Source organism: Schistocerca serialis, chromosome 9 (genome assembly GCF_023864345.2).
Source record: "Schistocerca serialis cubense isolate TAMUIC-IGC-003099 chromosome 9, iqSchSeri2.2, whole genome shotgun sequence".
Classification (NCBI taxonomy): domain Eukaryota; kingdom Metazoa; phylum Arthropoda; class Insecta; order Orthoptera; family Acrididae; genus Schistocerca; species Schistocerca serialis.
In genome coordinates this window covers 496,002,668-496,020,441 of record NC_064646.1, presented here as the reverse complement: position 1 = coordinate 496,020,441, position 17,774 = coordinate 496,002,668, and the positions used below count along the sequence as shown (strand labels likewise).

The following is a 17,774-nucleotide window of genomic DNA, read 5'->3' as shown; positions in this document are numbered from 1 at the left end:
GAAGAGCACGACCAACGAATCAGGGGTTTGAAAATTTAAATCAGGAAATCGGCTAACAGCAGCAAGAGCCCATTGCTGCGGGTTTCTCGTGGTCGCCTGCTGATTGCATCTCGAGGTTCTATGAAACGATCATAGGTCCACGGATTGATGCCTTGTTCCAGCTGTATTGTATGTTCTTCCCATGTTTTCAAACCTTTCATGCTTTTGAGGCATGAACCTCCCCTTCTGCTAAGAGTGGCCACACTCCATCCTGGATGCTTCCGAGCTAGATTCACGACCTTAATCCTATAATACTGCAGAACGTAATCGCTGTCCATTTTCGACTGCTTGTCTTCGGCCTTGTAATTGTCTGATAAAGATGAAGCACCTTTTTCAGTTTTTTCAAACATACACTCTTCATCGATTTCTTCGTGGGCAATTATTTCGTCTTTTACCACGAATTGTTCCTCCGCTAGCATTTCAAAATTTTGCAAAATATTTGTTCTCCGATTTCCATGTGTTCTTGGGTTATTACTGCAGAAAGTTTCGAAGCGACGAACTGTTTTGGAGAAGGATAGCCGCATAAGAATGTGGATATAAGCATAGCGAAGCACACGCTTTCGATAACGGAGCAAAGAAATAACAAAAGTAAGCATTTTATGATGGCCGATACCTTGAAAACAATACGGAACATGATATACAAAATAAATAATAACCGAGACTGCAGCTTCTCGCTGTACATTTTATGACGACAACGATGCAATAAATAGCTGATATTCGTAGCTTTTCACTCATCAATTTACGGCGACAGTGGCGCAATTGCAGTCAACGCCCCATCGTCAATGTTGTCGGAATCAGAGCCAAGACCGTTTCCATCGTTCGTCATTTACTGACAGCGCCCCGGCCATATTAGGGAATGAATGTCTTTTTGGCCCACAGTTTTATTCAAGAAAATGCTTCGAGCCATAACCGGCCTTTGCGTCCGTCTAGCGTTTTGTAACGGAAACCCATACTTTTCGACACAATTTTTAGTGACTTTTTCCACCCCTGTAAAGTTCAGTTGCTCTTAACGACGTTACTATTGCTTTGCCTCAACAGGACACTCTTTCCCGTTGTTACAAGTATAAACATGGCTGCGAATTACATGTCTAGAAAGAATGTAGGACGGCGGCAGTGTGAGGCTGCTTTCTCTTCTTTGCAGGTGTCGCTAAAAATGTACAGGGCTACACACTTCTAGAGGGGACTTAGCAGTTCAAGTTTTACATAGGAACGCACATCCGGAAACGTCATCTAGCGGTGCTACAGTGTATCCAAGTTGTAGGCTCGGGCGCGTGTAAATGTATGTATATACACAGGACGATTCCGTGACGATGTTACAATCTTTCTAGGATGGTGGCGAAGGATAAATGTATCAGTTTGAAGTAAGGGACGAGTCGGAAGTTACAAGAAAAAACCCTTCTGATATCTCTGGCAATGGAATACATGTACTGGCATTGTTGTTGCTGAGATTGTAGGATAAACAAAAACAAGAATAACTGTCTAGTAAACATGGGCTCTGAAATACATACCATAAGAGGTATGAGCACTTTTTCAGTACAGGTGATGTGTTTCACAGCAGCGAGATGTGTTTCACAGTATCTCCTCAGATATGCATTTTAGAGGTCATGATTACTGGACATTTTCTCCTTCTTTTGGTCCGTGCTACCTCCTCTGAAAGCTGTCTACCCTACAGTCTTAACAACAACAGTCTGGTACTGGGTACTGGACGTATTCCACTGTCAGAGGTACCAGAACGATTTTCGCTTCTAACTTTCGACTCTTCCGTTTCTAGTGCAGAGACCCTTGCTTCAAACTGACACATTTATCCTTCTCCATCTCGAGATCGCTACTGTTCACGTCTATATACTTTTGCAATAACGCTCCCTTACTTACTAATGTTCTTTCACTCATTCCAGGAGTTGTTCAGGTTCGTCACACAACTTTCTCGGCTGTCCATGAGTACTTACGTATTCTGTCTCCTGCTCGTAAAACACACGAGTACACCATAGTAACTCCAGTGCCTGACTGTTTAGCAGCAGACCCACGTGCAGACAAGCCCAGAGATTTACACGTCCTCTGTCTTCTCGACTGTACCCCATATCCCTCCTCGACCTTAACGCTCTTGTCTGAACAGTATGCAGAAATACGCGCTCCCATCAGAACAAAATCCTTTCTGTCCCACTCCGTCTTTCAGCCACTTTATCGAAGCCCTTCTCACTAGCGGGAACCCGACTTCGGAATAGCCTCCCGCGTTGAATTAGAGGACGTAGCAACTTTCTCTATCACTTTGTATTATTTTTTAAAAAACCGTACTTGCTTCACCTGCAAAATTTAACAAAATAGAGTTACGAGATTTCCATTGTCTACCATCGATATGCATTTACCAATAAATCTATGTATCGAAACGGTTATGATAACATCAACTTGAACTATTCGAATATCGTTAAAAGCCTTACAACTATCTGGAATGGGCCGGCCGGAGTGGCCGTGTGGTTCTAGGCGCTACAGTCTGGAACCGCGTGACAACTATGGTCGCAGGTTCGAATCCTGCCTCGGGCATGGGTGTTGTGTGATGTCCTTAGGTTAGTTAGGTTTAAGTAGTTCTAAGTTCTAGGGGACTGATGACCACAGTAGTTAAGTCCCATAGTGCTCAGAGCCATTTGAACCATTTTTATCTGGAATGGGGATGGCAACACACGATACAAACAAACAAAACAGATAAATTATAAAGAAACCGGACGTAGTATGCGAAAATATACTTTAGCTCTCCCCTTGTGGCACTTACCGGGCTTGTGGCTACCAAGTTGTCCCTACACCCACGGCTCCTAAATTCGGGCAGTTCTAACATGCAAACTAAATACTCAGAGTTAATCAAATTCACTCTATAGACGGATGGCTTGATTTCTGCAGTCATCTGTATCACCCATTTTGATTTCAAAGCTTGTTCACAAAAAAATGAAAACTGTAGCATGATCGATGATTGACTAATGATAGTCGGGATGAAATGGCAGTCTGGCACCAGCCTGATGCGTTTCTAGCTAACGGGAATGTTACAATACGTTACCCGTAAACCACATAATTTCTATCTAAACGAATGAGAATATGACATCAGATAATATTATAAAAAGATGCAATTCAAAGTACGTAACTACACGTGACGCCACAGCAGCCCCTACCGTTACATCACTTGTCAAACTTGGCACCTAGTAATACTAATTCCTCTTGATGCAAAAATTCGCTTAATTCGCCTTTATAGTGAACACATCCATTCGTGAGTAGGAGCTCTGGTTACTGTGGGGTAACTCTTCTATCGCCCGGGGAATACAGTCCTGGAAATTGAAATAAGAACACCGTGAATTCATTGTCCCAGGAAGGGGAAACTTTATTGACACATTCCTGGGGTCAGATACATCACATGATCGCACTGACAGAACCACAGGCACATAGACACAGGCAACAGAGCATGCACAATGTCGGCACTAGTACAGTGTATATACACCTTTCGCAGCAATGCAGGCTGCTATTCTCCCTGGGGGCGATCGTAGAGATGCTGGATGTAGTCCTGTGGAACGGCTTGCCATGCCATTTCCACCTGGCGCCTCAGTTGGACCAGCGTTCGTGCTGGACGTGCAGACCGCGTGAGACGACGCTTCATCCAGTCCCAAACATGCTCAATGGGGGACAGATCCGGAGATCTTGCTGGCCAGGGTAGTTGGCTTACACCTTCTAGAGCACGTTGGGTGGCACGGGATACATGCGGACGTGCATTGTCCTGTTGGAACAGCAAGTTCCCTTGCCGGTCTAGGAATGGTAGAACGATGGGTTCGATGACGGTTTGGATGTACCGTGCACTATTCAGTGTCCCCTCGACGATCACCAGTGGTGTACGGCCAGTGTAGGAGATCGCTCCCCACACCATGATGCCGGGTGTTGGCCCTGTGTTCCTCGGTCGTATGCAGTCCTGATTGTGGCGCTCACCTGCACGGCGCCAAACACGCATACGACCATCGTTGGCACCAAGGCAGAAGCGACTCTCATCGCTGAAGACGACACGTCTCCATTCGTCCCTCCATTCAGGCCTGTCGCGACACCACTGGAGGCGGGCTGCACGATGTTGGGGCGTGAGCGGAAGACGGCCTGACGGTGTGCGGGACCGTAGCCCAGCTTCATGGAGACGGTTGCGAATGGTCCTCGCCGATACCCCAGGAGCAACAGTGTCCCTAATTTGCTGGGAAGTGGCGGTGCGGACCCCTACGGCACTGCGTAGGATCCTACGGTCTTGGCGTGCATCCGTGCGTCGCTGCGGTCCGGTCCCATGTCGACGGGCACGTGCATCTTCCGCCGACCACTGGCGACAACATCGATGTACTGTGGAGACCTCACGCCCCACGTGTTGAGCAATTCGGCGGTACGTCCACCCGGCCTCCCGCATGCCCACTATACGCCCTCGCTCAAAGTCCGTCAACTGCACATACGGTTCACGTCCACGCTGTCGCGGCATACTACCAGTGTTAAAGACTGCGATGGAGCTCCGTATGCCACGGCAAACTGGCTGACACTGACGGCGGCGGTGCACAAATGCTGCGCAGCTAGCGCCATTCGACGGCCAACACCGCGGTTCCTGGTGTGTCCGCTGTGCCGTGCGTGTGATCATTGCTTGTACAGCCCTCTCGCAGTGTCCGGAGCAAGTATGGTGGGTCTGACACACCGGTGTCAATGTGTTCTTTTTTCCATTTCCAGGAGTGTATTTACAACTTCGCTTCCCAACCCCCACACCACCACCCATCCTGTGGATGTCTTGTCCTACCATTATATACAACTGTCAGTCTGAAATCTTATAGTGTCCCCACGTGTCTTCCATTTATACAACTTTGTATCACTATTCTTACAGCAAAGGTTAGCGATGATTAAATTACGCTCTGTGCAAAATTGTACCACACGGCTTCCACTTCCATTTCTTTCCCCTAATTCATGTTCCCCTTTTATTATTCCTCTCTTCCTTTTCATACTGTCGATTTCCAGTCACGTATCGCAATTAAATTGTGGTCTCCCGTAAATATCTCGAATGATTTCCTTTATCTCATCATACATTCTCTCGATCTCTTCATCGTCTGTGGACCTAGCTTGTCTTGTTCTGAGGTGAGTATTTGCTTTCTGTCTGTCTTGGCTATCACAATGCGTTATGCTGTGTATAGTAGCTCATCCGCATTCCTATTTTTTGTTCATAATTGCATCTATTCTTGCATTATACCCAACTGATGTCGTGTCGTTAACCCTGAACTGACCTGGTGAAAGCCGGCCGGTGTGGCCGTGCGGTTAAAGGCGCTTCAGTCTGGAACCGCGTGACCGCTACGGTCGCAGGTTCGAATCCTGCCTCGGGCATGGATGTGTGTGATGTCCTTCGGTTAGTTAGGTTTAATTAGTTCTAAGTTCTAGGCGACTGATGACCTCAGAAGTTAAGTCGCATAGTGCTCAGAGCCATTTGAACCATTTGACCTGGTGAAAAGTCTATTTCTTACAGCGGACGCACTTCAGTAACTCCAAGTATATCTAGCCGCAACCTCTTCGCTTCTCTTTTAAATTCTCTAACCTACCTGCCGTATTAAGGGATCTAATATCCCACACTCCGATCCGCAGAGTGTCAAATTTGTTTTTGTTGAGGATCATTTCCTCCTGAACTTCAGTATGAGCTGGAATCTTCGTGGTCCTTTCGCGAGAAGGACCTTGATAGACTCTTCTAGGAACGTAAACCGCACTCTGATGCCCAACATTCCCGTAACCTCTGCCACTCGAGTTGGCGGAGCATCTCAGCGACCCAACCAGCTTATTAAACGAACCTATGAGGATAGGAATTTTTTTTGGAAATTTGTGGTAAGTTTCTATGGGACCAAACTGCTGAAGTCATCGGACGCACACTAACTTCAACTGCCTTACGCTAAGGACAATACACGTACCCATGCCCGAGGTAGGACTCGAACCTCCGACGGGGGGAGCCGCGCGAACCGCGACAAGGCGCTTAGACCGCACGGCTAACAGCGCGATATGAGGAAAGGCATTGCTCTTTTCTGGCCTTCTCTGTTTAAGGATTTCAAGCTGATGAATTGTGAAGAAGTGTCCGTTCGAACCTCTTTCGAATCTTAAGCGTTGTTTAAATGAATGTCAGTCTCACATCTGCCTCTCCTGCTGTCAGTCTTAAGTGGCATTTCCTCCGTAAACGGCTTCGTGCTCGTAAATCTGCCGGAGCGTTCCCCGCTGCGTGCCGCTAACGCGCGCCGTCTCCTGTGCGCAGGATGGTGAGCCAATGGAGCCTGCAGCCGCGGCCGTGGGCCGCCACGCCCCCTCACACAGCCACCCTCCGCCACACACAGCCGCCCCCGCACGCCCCAGACGCCTCTCCGCTGCCTGCCGGTACGTATCGCACGCCGGACAGCGCGCGCCTCTGCTCTGTTGTCTGCTGTCTCTGCCAGCCGGCAGCACGCACGTTGTTGTAAGGTTCAGTTTCACAGCATTATTATTTATCAGAGTTTTAATTTCTTGCATAGCTTGTTTAGTATTCTGTACTAGTTGTTTATTCTTTTGCAGCAAACTACAGCATTTGAGTGATTTGCATATACGAGGGTTGGAACCTTAATAGTGGCAACTATTTATTTACAGCTCGTACAAAACAGATACGTGTTTCAAAGTTTTACTGACCTTCAAAGTAGTCACCAGCATTGTGTATAACCCGTTGCCAACGATGTGAAAGTCGTACGATACTCTTAGCAGTGCCAGTTGTGTTGACAGTTCGAGCGGCGCGTTCTATTGCCTGGCGAATTTGTAGCAGTTCTGAAGCCAATGGCGTGAAATGTTTCCTTCAGCTAAGGAATCGAGTTGAACTCACGAGGGCTTCAGGCAGCTGCACTCATATCGCTTCGGCGTTTCCCCCTTCGGCAGCGGAGCTGATCTCACGAGTTTATATATATATATATATTGTCTCGGCTAGTTGAGAACCATTCCCTCCCGTGTGGGTCGGACATAAAACATCGCCGGCCGCGGTGGCCGTGCGGTTCTAGGCGCTTTAGTCCGGAACCGCGGGACTGCTACGGTCGCAGGTTCGAATCCTGCCTCGGGCATGGATGTGTGTGATGTCCTTAGGTTAGTTAGGTTTAAGTAGTTCTAAGTTCTAGGGGACTGATGACCTAAGATGTTAAGTCCCATAGTGCTCAGAGCCATTTGAACCATAAACATCTTTGAATCACGTTGTGAATCTAATTGTGTGAACTACACTACTGCCCATTAAAATTGCTACACCAAGAAGAAAAGTAAATGATAAACGGGTATTCATTGGGTAAATATATTATACTAGAACTGATATGTGATTACATTTTCACGCAGTTTGGGTGCATAGATCCTGAGAAATCAGAACCCAGAAAAACCACCCCTGACCGTAATAACGGCCTTATTATTCCTGGGCATTGAGTCAAACAGAGCTTGGATGGCGTGTACAGGTTCAGCTGCCCATGCAGCTTCAACACGATACCACAGTTCGCCAAGAGTAGTGACTGGCGTATTGTGACGAGCCAGTTGCTCGGCCACCATTGACCATACTGTGTCAATTGGTGCGAGATCAGGAGAATGTACTGGCCAGGGCAGCAGTCGAACATTTTCTGTATCCAGAAAGGCCCGTACAGGACCTGCAACGTGCGGTCGTGCATTATCCTGCTGAAATGTAGGATTTCGCAGGGATAGAATGAAGGGTAGAGCCACGGGTCGTAACACATCTGAAATGTAGCGTCCACTGTTCAAAGTACCGTCAATGCGAACAAGAGTTGACCGGGACGTGTGACACCCCATACAATCACGCCGGGTGATACGCCAGTATGGCGATGACGAATACACGCTTCCAATGTGCGTTCACCGCTATGTCGCCAGACACGAATGCGACCATCATGATGCTGTAAACAGAACCTGGATTCATCCGAAAAAATGACGCTTTGCCATTCGTGCACCCAGGTTTGTCGTTGAGTACACCATCGCAGGTGCTCCTGTCTGTGATGCAGCGTCAAGGGTAACCGCAGCCACGGCCTCCTAGCTGATAGTCCGTGCTGCTGCAAACGTCGTCGAACTGTTCGTGCAGATGGTTGTTGTCTTCCAAACGTCCCCACCTGTTGACTCAGGGATCGAGACGTGGCTGCACGATCCGTTACAGCCATGCGAATCAGATGCCTGTCATCTCGACTGCTAGTGATACGAGGCCGTTGGGATCCAGCACGGTGTTCCGTATTACCCTCCTGAACCCGCCGATTCCATATTCTGCTAACAGTCATTGGATCTCGACCAACGCGAGCAGCAATGTCGCGATACGATAAACCGCAATCGCGATAGGCTACAATCCGACCTTTATCAAAGTGGGAAACGTAATGGTACGCATTTCTCCTCCTTATACGACGCATCACAACAACATTTCACCAGGCAACGCTGGTCAACCGCTGTTAGTGTATGGGAAATCGGTTGGAAACTATCCTCATGTTAGCACGTTGTAGGTGTCGCCACCGGCGCCAACCTTGTGTGAATGCTCTGAGAAGCTAATGATTTGCGTATCACAGCATCTTCTTCCTGCCGGTTAATTTTCGTGTCTGTAGCACGTCCTCTTCGTGGTGTAGCAGTTTTAATGACCAGTAGTGTAGCAGTTGAAAATTTATCTCGTTTTCTATTTCCAGAGATATTTCATACACTTTCAACCACGGCGGATCCAGAGACATTGATTTTATTTATTACTCGGGAGTAACATAACAATCGGTTTCCAGTCAATTTTTTTCTAATTTTCGTTCCCCAAAATAATTTGATTTAGTTACCTTCCTAGTCAATATGCCATCGTTAAATCTTATTATCTGTTTGTAACAGGTTGATCAGCTTATCTCAATAACCCTTCAATGTTCACAGATGTAATTGTCTATGTACTAGATGATTTTTGGGACTTAGAAAAATAGGAAGAAAGTCTCGTATATATTCTGTTCCATTGGCACAATTCAATTCTTAAAGTAATGAGAGATGGGACTGGCGAGTCAATGAAGAAGGAGTTGATACAGCATACTATGTGCTGTTGATTCTGTTCGTAGATAATTCAGGTATAAAAACAAAATTCGTTGGCCAGTTTCAGTTCATATCATTTGTCATTAAAAATACAGTGAGGTATAGGATTCCGCTCAAATTGCAACAGAAGTATTTTGATTTATTTTCCCCAGACTTACTACTATCCTTATTTTTGTTAAGAGAAACGTTAGCAGTGACGAGTTTCGAGTAATACGTAAGTCCTCGTGTTACCTCGTTAAAATGAGCCTCTTTTGCCAAAATGGGCAGAGTTTATAAATATTTATTTCACTAATATTCTAATGCAGTTGAAACTGCGACGGAAACATGAAACAGCGTATTATTAAACTGACAACGCAGAGAAAGGCAAGTCAGTAGTTCATGAAAATTTCTTGTCTCAGAATAAAAGGGAACTGTAATTTCTTCACATATATTGTTCCAGATACACAGCAAATCTTGTTTCACCGGCTATCGATGGCGCTTAAATACTACAGCGTTTCGTTGAGAAAATCTGTTGTTGTTGTTGTGGTCTTGAGTCCTGAGACTGGTTTGATGCAGCTCTCCATGTTACTCTATCCTTTGCAAGTTTCTTCATCTCCCAATACGTACTGCAACCTACATCCTTCTGAATCTGCTTAGTGTATTCATCTCTTGGTCTCCCTCTACGATTTTTATCCTCCACGCTGCCCTCCAATACTAAATTTGTGATCCCTTGATGCCTCAGAACATGTCCTACCAATCGATCCCTTCTTCTAGTCAAGTTGTGCCACAAACTCCTCTTCTCCCCAATCCTATTCAGTACCTCCTCATTAGTTATGTGATCTACCCATCTAATCTTCAGCATTCTTCTGTAGCACCACATTTCGAAAGCTTCTATTCTCTTCTTGTCCAAACTATTTACCGTCCATGTTTCACTTCCATACATGGCTACACTCCATACAAATACTTTCAGAAATGACTTCCTGACACTTAAATCTATACTCGATGTTATACTCTTCTTCAGAAACGCTTTCCTTGCCATTGCCAGTCTACATTTTATATCCTCTCTTCGACCATCATCAGTTATTTTGCTCCCCAAATAGCAAAACTCATTTACTACTTTAAGTGTCTCATTTCCTAATCTAATACCCTCAACATCACCCGGCTTAATTCGACTACATTCCATTATCCTCGTTTTGCTTTTGTTGATGTTCATCTTATATTCTCCCTTCAAGACACCATCCATTCCGTTCAACTGCTCTTCCAGGTCCTTTGCTGTCTCTGACAGAATTACAATGTCATCGGCGAACCTCAACGTTTTTATTTCTTCTCCATGGATTTTAATACCTACTCCGAATTTTGCTTTTGTTTCCTTTACTGCTTGCTCAATATACAGATTGAATAACATCGGGGAGAGGCTACAACCCTGTCTTACTCCCTTCCCAACCACTGCTTCCCTTTCATGTCCCTCGACTCTTATAACTGCCATCTGGTTTCTGTACAAATTGTAAATAGCCTTTCGCTCCCTGTATTTTACCCCTGCCACCTTTAGAATTTGAAAGAGAGTATTCCAGTCAACATTGTCAAAAGCTTTCTCTAAGTCTACAAATGCTAGAAATGTAGGTTTGCCTTTCCTTAATCTTTCTTCTAAGATAAGTCGTAAGGTCAGTATTGCCTCACGTGTTCCAGTATTTCTACGGAATCCAAACTGATCGTCCACGAGGTCGGCTTCTACTAGTTTTTCCATTCGTCTGTAAAGAATTCGTGTTAGTATTTTGCAGCTGTGGCTTATTAAACTGATTGTTCGGTAATTCTCACATCTGTCAACACCTGCTTTCTTTGGGATTGGAAGTATTATATTCTTCTTGAAGTCTGAGGGTATTTCGCCTGTTTCATACATCTTGCTCACCAGATGGTAGAGTTTTGTCAGGACTGGCTCTCCCAAGGCCGTCAGTAGTTCCAATGGAATGTTGTCTACTCCCGGGGCCTTGTTTCGACTCAGGTCTTTCAGTGCTCTGTCAAACTCTTCACGCAGTATCGTATCTCCCATTTCATCTTCATCTACATCCTCTTCCATTTCCATAATATTGTCCTCAAGTACATCGCCCTTGTATAGACCCTCTATATACTCCTTCCACCTTTCTGCTTTCCCTTCTTTGGTTAGAACTGGGTTTCCATCTGAGCTCTTGATGTTCATACAAGTGGTTCTCTTATCTCCAAAGGTCTCTTTAATTTTCCTGTAGGCAATATCTATCTTACCCCTGGTGAGATAAGCCTCTACATCCTTACATTTGTCCTCTAGCCATCCCTGCTTAGCCGTTTTGCACTTCCTGTCGATCTCATTTTTGAGACGTTTGTATTCTTTTTGCCTGCTTCATTTACTGCATTTTTATATTTTCTCCTTTCATCAATGAAATTCAATATTTCGTCTGTTACCCAAGGATTTCTACTAGCCCTCGTCTTTTTACCTACTTGATCCTCTGCTGCCTTCACTACTTCATCCCACAGAGCTACCCATTCTTCTTCTACTGTATTTCTATCCCCCATTCCTGTCAATTGTTCCCTTATACTCTCCCTGAAACTCTGTACAACCTCTGGTTCTTTCAGTTTATCGAGGTCCCATCTCCTTAAATTCCCACCTTTTTGCAGTTTCTTCAGTTTTAATCTACAGGTCATAACCAATAGATTGTGGTCAGAGTCCGCATCTGCCCCTGGAAATGTCTTACAATTTAAAACCTGGTTCCTAAATCTCTGTCTTACCATTATATAATCTATCTGACACCTTCTAGTATCTCCAGGATTCTTCCAGGTATACAACCTTCTTTTATGATTCTTGAACCAAGTGTTAGCTATGATTAAGTTATGCTCTGTGCAAAATTCTACAAGGCGGCTTCCCCTTTCATTTCTTCCCCCCAATCCATATTCACATACTATGTTTCCTTCTCTCCCTTTTCCTACACTCAAATTCCAGTCACCCATGGCTATTAAATTTTCATCTCCCTTCACTATCTGAACAATTTCTTTTATCTCATCATACATTTCATCAATTTCTTCATCCTCTGAAGAGCTAGTTGGCATATAAACTTGTACTACTGTAGTAGGCATGGGCTTCGTGTCTATCTTGGCCACAATAACGCGTTCACTAAGCTGTTTGTAGTAGCTTACCCGCGTTCCTATTTTCCTATTCATTATTAAACCTACTCCTGCATTACCCCTATTTGATTTTGTGTTTATAACCCTGTAGTCACCTGACCAGAAGTCTTGTTCCTCCTGCCACCGAACTTCACTAATTCCCACTATATCTAACTTTAACCTATCCATTTCTCTTTTCAAATTTTCTAACCTACCTGCCTGATTAAGGGACCTGACATTCCACGCTCCGATCCGTAGAACGCCAGTTTTCTTTCTCCTGATAACGACGTCCTCTTGAATAGTCCGCGCCCGGAGATCCGAATGGGGGACTATATTACCTCCGGAATATTTTACCCAAGAGGACGCCATCAGCATTTAATCATACAGTAAAGCTGCATGCCCTCGGGAAAAATTACGGCCGTAGTTTCCCCTTGCTTTCAGCCGTTCGCAGTACCAGCACAGCAAGGCCGTTTTGGTTATTGTTACAAGGCCAGATCAGTCAATCATCCAGACTGTTGCCCTTGCAACTACTGAAAAGGCTGCTGCCCCTCTTCGGGAACCACACGTTTGTCTGGCCTCTCAACAGATACCCTTCCGTTGTGGTTGCAGCTACGGTACGGCTATCTGTATCGCTGAGGCACGCAAGCCCCCCTACCAACGGCAAGGTCCATGGTTCATGGGGGGGGGGGGGGGGGGGGGGAGAAAATCTATAGTCGCTTGAATATCATGCTAGATACGGAAATTTCGCATAGTAATCGCATGGCGAAAATGTTCTCTTTGCATATTGTCATCTCCCATAATCTTGTTTTGATATCGAAAACCGTTTTATAAGATACAAGACATTCCGTGAATATTTCATTCTGGCCTTTTCACTGGCATGCAAGTTGAGGACAAAGTGTTTTACACACAACTCACTTTTCTCGAGACTGGTGATAGGATAACAACATTCCTCCAAATTTAAAGAGTAATTCAATATGTTAGTTACATTTCATACGTAGAAACATATGACCTAAGACGCACCAAAAGCAAGTTCATAGCAGCCTGTATTTTTCACTGCAAACTTTAAAATTTTCTTGCAGTAGTTTACCTAATACCGAAATATCACAATAACTATGACTAAATGGTAGGCAGTTCATCATGAAGCTGACGAAAGAAGCTATAAGACGTGTGAAACCGAATTTTTTTAAGAAATAGTTTGTTTGCAATCGGTTTAGAAAGACCGCGGATCGAGCAGTGGGTCTGTCATAGTTAGCAGTAGAAAGTAGCGCAGGTGAAAGTATACGATAAAGGGAGGAACATTCCACTAAATAATGTTGCCAGCCGTTTGCTACTTAATTGCGCCACTGACTTCAGTATCGAATAATGTCGTTGTGGGTGAAATTGTAAGTGAAATGTAAACTTGCTGATTAAGTCCTCGTGTAATTGGGCTCAATTTTCAGCCAAGACCTTCCTTAAGAAGAAATACAGCACTTCTTCAATATGTTAGAAATTATAATTTAGTGTAGACTGTACAATTTACTGTACACTCGTGAAGGAGGAGTCCCCATGTCGTCCTCACATTTTGAGGCGATATCGCACTCATCTCCGAAGTGTATTAAGAATTCTTTCAGACACTCTTGGATCGTTTCGTAGATGTAGACATCACCGTATAACTCAGCCCTCCAGTTCTTCAACCGGATCAGCGGGAGTACTGATCGCTTGACTTTGAGATGATCCAGAATGGAAAATCCAGGGCATTGAGAGCAGATGATCTTGGTCGGTCGGTCGGCTGATTTGAGGAGGTGACCAAAGAGTGAGGTCATCGGAATAGGGAAGGATAGGGAAGGAAGTTGGCCGTGCCCTTTCATAGGAATCGTCCCAGCATTTCCCTGAAGCGATTGAGGGAAATCACGGAAAATCTAATCAGGATGGCCGGACGCGGTTTTGAACCGTCGTCCCCCCAAATGCGAGTCCAGTGTGTCAGATGATATTGGAAGCCACAGGAGCTGTGCTAGACGTCGGACCACACCAGTGCGTCAGTCATCACCTCACACATTTCATATCAGCAGCAAAAGCTGCCTGACAACAGGCTTGTCTGTATGGCACGTTTAATAGATGTTACAACTTCTATTGAAGCTAGAACTACACAACAGATCTACGTCACTCAGATTTCACTAAAAGCTTTTCAAGGGCTGAGGAGCTACATTAAATGAAAATGAATTATTTCTTCTCTTCATTTCTTCATTTCTGTCCCCATATTATGAATGGCGACCCTCGTAGTTATTAAAATGTTGTAATTTCATCTTTGCAACTATGAGAAAATGAGTGTTTTTGTCACCAAACGCGTTTCGTTATGTCGAAATAAAACCTCATTGGTGATCTGTAATGAAAGATATTTACAAAATGGCTTGTTTTCTAGATCGAAAACAGTTACAAAAGATGTTGATTTCACTTACCGTAGTTAATGCCATAGGCGAAGCACAGCATAAAAAGATATGAACATCATAGATATCGGGTAAGACAAACACCTCCTCCCAGTTCAAGAAAAATTCCATACGCACAAAGCATTAACTCAAAATAAACAGTTACTCTGTGATTAGATAAACATTGAAAACGACACATTATACTGTGTAACCAGAATCAGCGCGAAAAGCATGTAAGGGTGCTACAGGCTAGGTTGTGCACGGAAAATAACTATTAAAAGATGAAAGAAAATTCCGAGTAAATTAACATTGAAGTTAGCCAAACCGTCTTTGGTACCGCGCGCCGCGGAATTTGAATCCCTGCCAGACGTCATGGACGTCGAAGACCCCTAGAGGTCTCTGCACCATCGCGCCGTAAGCTGTGGCGGTGCGCGCCTCCTGGCCCGCATTTAGAGTGAGGGCGCCACAGTGGAACACGTGGTCCCAGCGGCCAATAGCGGCGCCCCCGATAGCGTACTTAAGCGCCTGCCTCACGCTCAGCCTACGTGACGATGTTACCCATGCCGCCTCCTTTCTCCAGCAGACTTCGAGGCCGTGGAGGCCCATGTCCCTACCGTCGCCGTCCCACTTTATCCCCACAGGCCGTCCTCCTCCGTGAATCCCGCCGCCTCTACCGTGCCTTCCTTCACACGCGTGACCCGGACACACTACGACGCCACCGGCAACATCAAGACACGTCAGAAACGTCGGGACTGGCGTCTTAATGCTACACTTCCTATCAACTCATCAAAGTACTGGTCTGCCTTCCGCCGCCTTACTGGATCTAACCCCACCCCCTACTAACCTCTCCTTCATGATGACCAACCCTTCTCTGACAGCCTTAGTAAGGCCAATCACTTTGCCTCCTACCTCTCTGATGTGTTTTCCATCCCCGATGATCCCCAGTTCGATGACTCCCTCTTCCCGGATGTCTGCGACCGGACTGACGCCTCTGTCCCTCCCCTCGCCCCCGACTCTCAGTACTTGGACAACATTACACCCAATGAACTCAATGCCCCAATCACCACTCAGGATATCATAACTACACTCCACACAAAATTCAACACCACTCCCAGTCACGATCGTGTTACCTATCGCCACGTCCGTGAAGCTCCCACCTCTTTCCTCTCCACCCTGACAAGGCTATATAATGTGGTCTTGTCCACCGGCTACTACCCAGGCCTGTGGAAAACCTCCCGTAACCTGATGTTCCTAAAACCGGACAAACCACCATCCGCTGTCTCCTCCTACCGGCCCATCAGCCTTACCTCGGTCTTCAGCAAGGTCCTGGAATCCATCCTTACCCAATGCATCCACCAGCATCTCCGCCAGCACCGCCTCCTTCGCGTTACCCAGTGTGGCTTTCGACCGTCCTTCTCTACCGATGACCTTCTCCTTCTCCACATTCCACATTCATCTCCTCTCTGAACAGCTCAACTCCCATCGCTCCGCCACTTTCCTCTCCCTCGACCTTGAACTAGCCTATGACCATGTGTGGCGTTCCGGTCTCTTCTTCAAGCTCCAAACCTTCGCCCTTCCTATCAACTACGTCTGTCTGATTGGGTCCTTTCTTTCACAACGTCCTTCCTATGTCACCATCCATAATATGGATTCCTACACCTTATACCCCTCTGCCAGTGTGCCCCAAGGTTCCGTCCTCTCCCCTGTCCTCTACCTTCCGTATACGGCGGACATGCCGTTGGCTTCACCCCACATCCACCTTCTCCAGTGCGCCAATGACACCGCCTTCCTTGCCCTAACCCCCACCCTGCAACGCTCCCAACTCCTTCTCCAATCCCATCTTGACCGGTTCACCACTTGGTGTAACCAGTGGTTGCTCAAGGTCAATCCTTCCAAGACCCAGGCGATGATTGTAGGCAAAACCACTCCTTCCTTCCGTCTCCTCGACTTCTATCTCACCATCTAGCATCTCTGGACTAGCCAAGCCGAGGCACGCTCCCAACTCCGTCTCCTCAAGCTCCTTTCTGGCCGCACATGAGGTCTGGATCCCTCCACCATCCTCCACACCTATAAATCCCTTATCCGCCCTATCCTCTGCTATGCTCATCTCACCTGGATCTCTGCCCCTCCTACCTTCTACAAATCCCCTCCCGCACGTGAATCCTATATGACCTTATTCCATTCCCCGACCTCCTCCTTTTCCTCGAACGGATACTGATCCTCTACAAAAAAATTGCTCTGAGCACTATGGGACTCAACTGCTGTGGTCATAAATCCGCTAGAACTTAGAACTACTTAAACCTAACTAACCTAAGGACATCACACACATCCATGCCCGAGGCAGGATTCGAACCTGCGACCGTAGCGGTCGTGCGGTTCCAGACTGTAGCGCCTGTAACCGCTCGGCCACTCCGGCCGGCGATCCTCTACACCTCCCGTAAACTCGATCCCATCCTCTCCCACCCCCATATGCTGCCGCACCTGTATTCCCACATCCCACCTGCTCTCCATCTCTCCACTCTCCATACCCTCGCCCAAGGTGGCTTCCACCAACCCCCTCCCTGATGATGCCCTCCTCCCCTCGATCTACCCCTCCTACCAACTTTGATCCTCCTCTGCCGCACCCTGTGTTTTTCCCGAGGGCACCCTCTCTCCCTTCTCTCCCTCCTCCCTTCCTCCCTCTCTCCGCTTCCCAGGCCTCCCCTATCCCCACTACCTTCTTTCTTCGCCCTCCCATCTCCTCTTACACTGACATCCACACCCTTCCCTCTCCGTCCTCCCTCCCCCCTCCCCTTTTTCTTCTTTTGGCAGGTCCCCGGACTTGTACGCATCAAGTGAACTTTCGCACGCCGGAGATCGTCGCCAGCGTTTTTGGTGCGCCATCGTGTTAGTGATTCAGTGTTTCCTCAATTGGAAAGGGGGATGAAATATTTTTTCTTTTACGTGGAAAATTATGTGCGCCGAGCGACCGCTACGGTCGCAGGTTCGAATCCTGCCTCGGGCATGGATGTGTGTGATGTCCTTAGGTTAGTTAGGTTTAATTAGTTCTAAGTTCTAGGCGACTGATGACCTCAGAAGTTAAGTCGCATAGTGCTCAGAGCCATTTTTGAGTCTGGAGATGGCCGTAGAAAGCGTAGCAGCAAGCAAGCAGGTCGGGGCCGGAAACAGTAATGA

The 17,774-nt window shown here is 46.4% G+C and overlaps 1 protein-coding gene across 1 annotated transcript in view; it reads left to right on the top strand.

Annotated features, from left to right (window-relative positions):
• LOC126419154 (transcription factor ETV7) overlaps positions 1–17,774 on the top strand; it is a 106,815-nt gene that overhangs the window by 60,038 nt on the left and 29,003 nt on the right. The window contains exon 2 of the mRNA XM_050086265.1: positions 6,308–6,426. Coding sequence (XP_049942222.1) covers positions 6,309–6,426 — 118 coding nt within the window. The 5' untranslated portion in view covers position 6,308. The remainder of the gene's footprint in view (positions 1–6,307; positions 6,427–17,774) is intronic.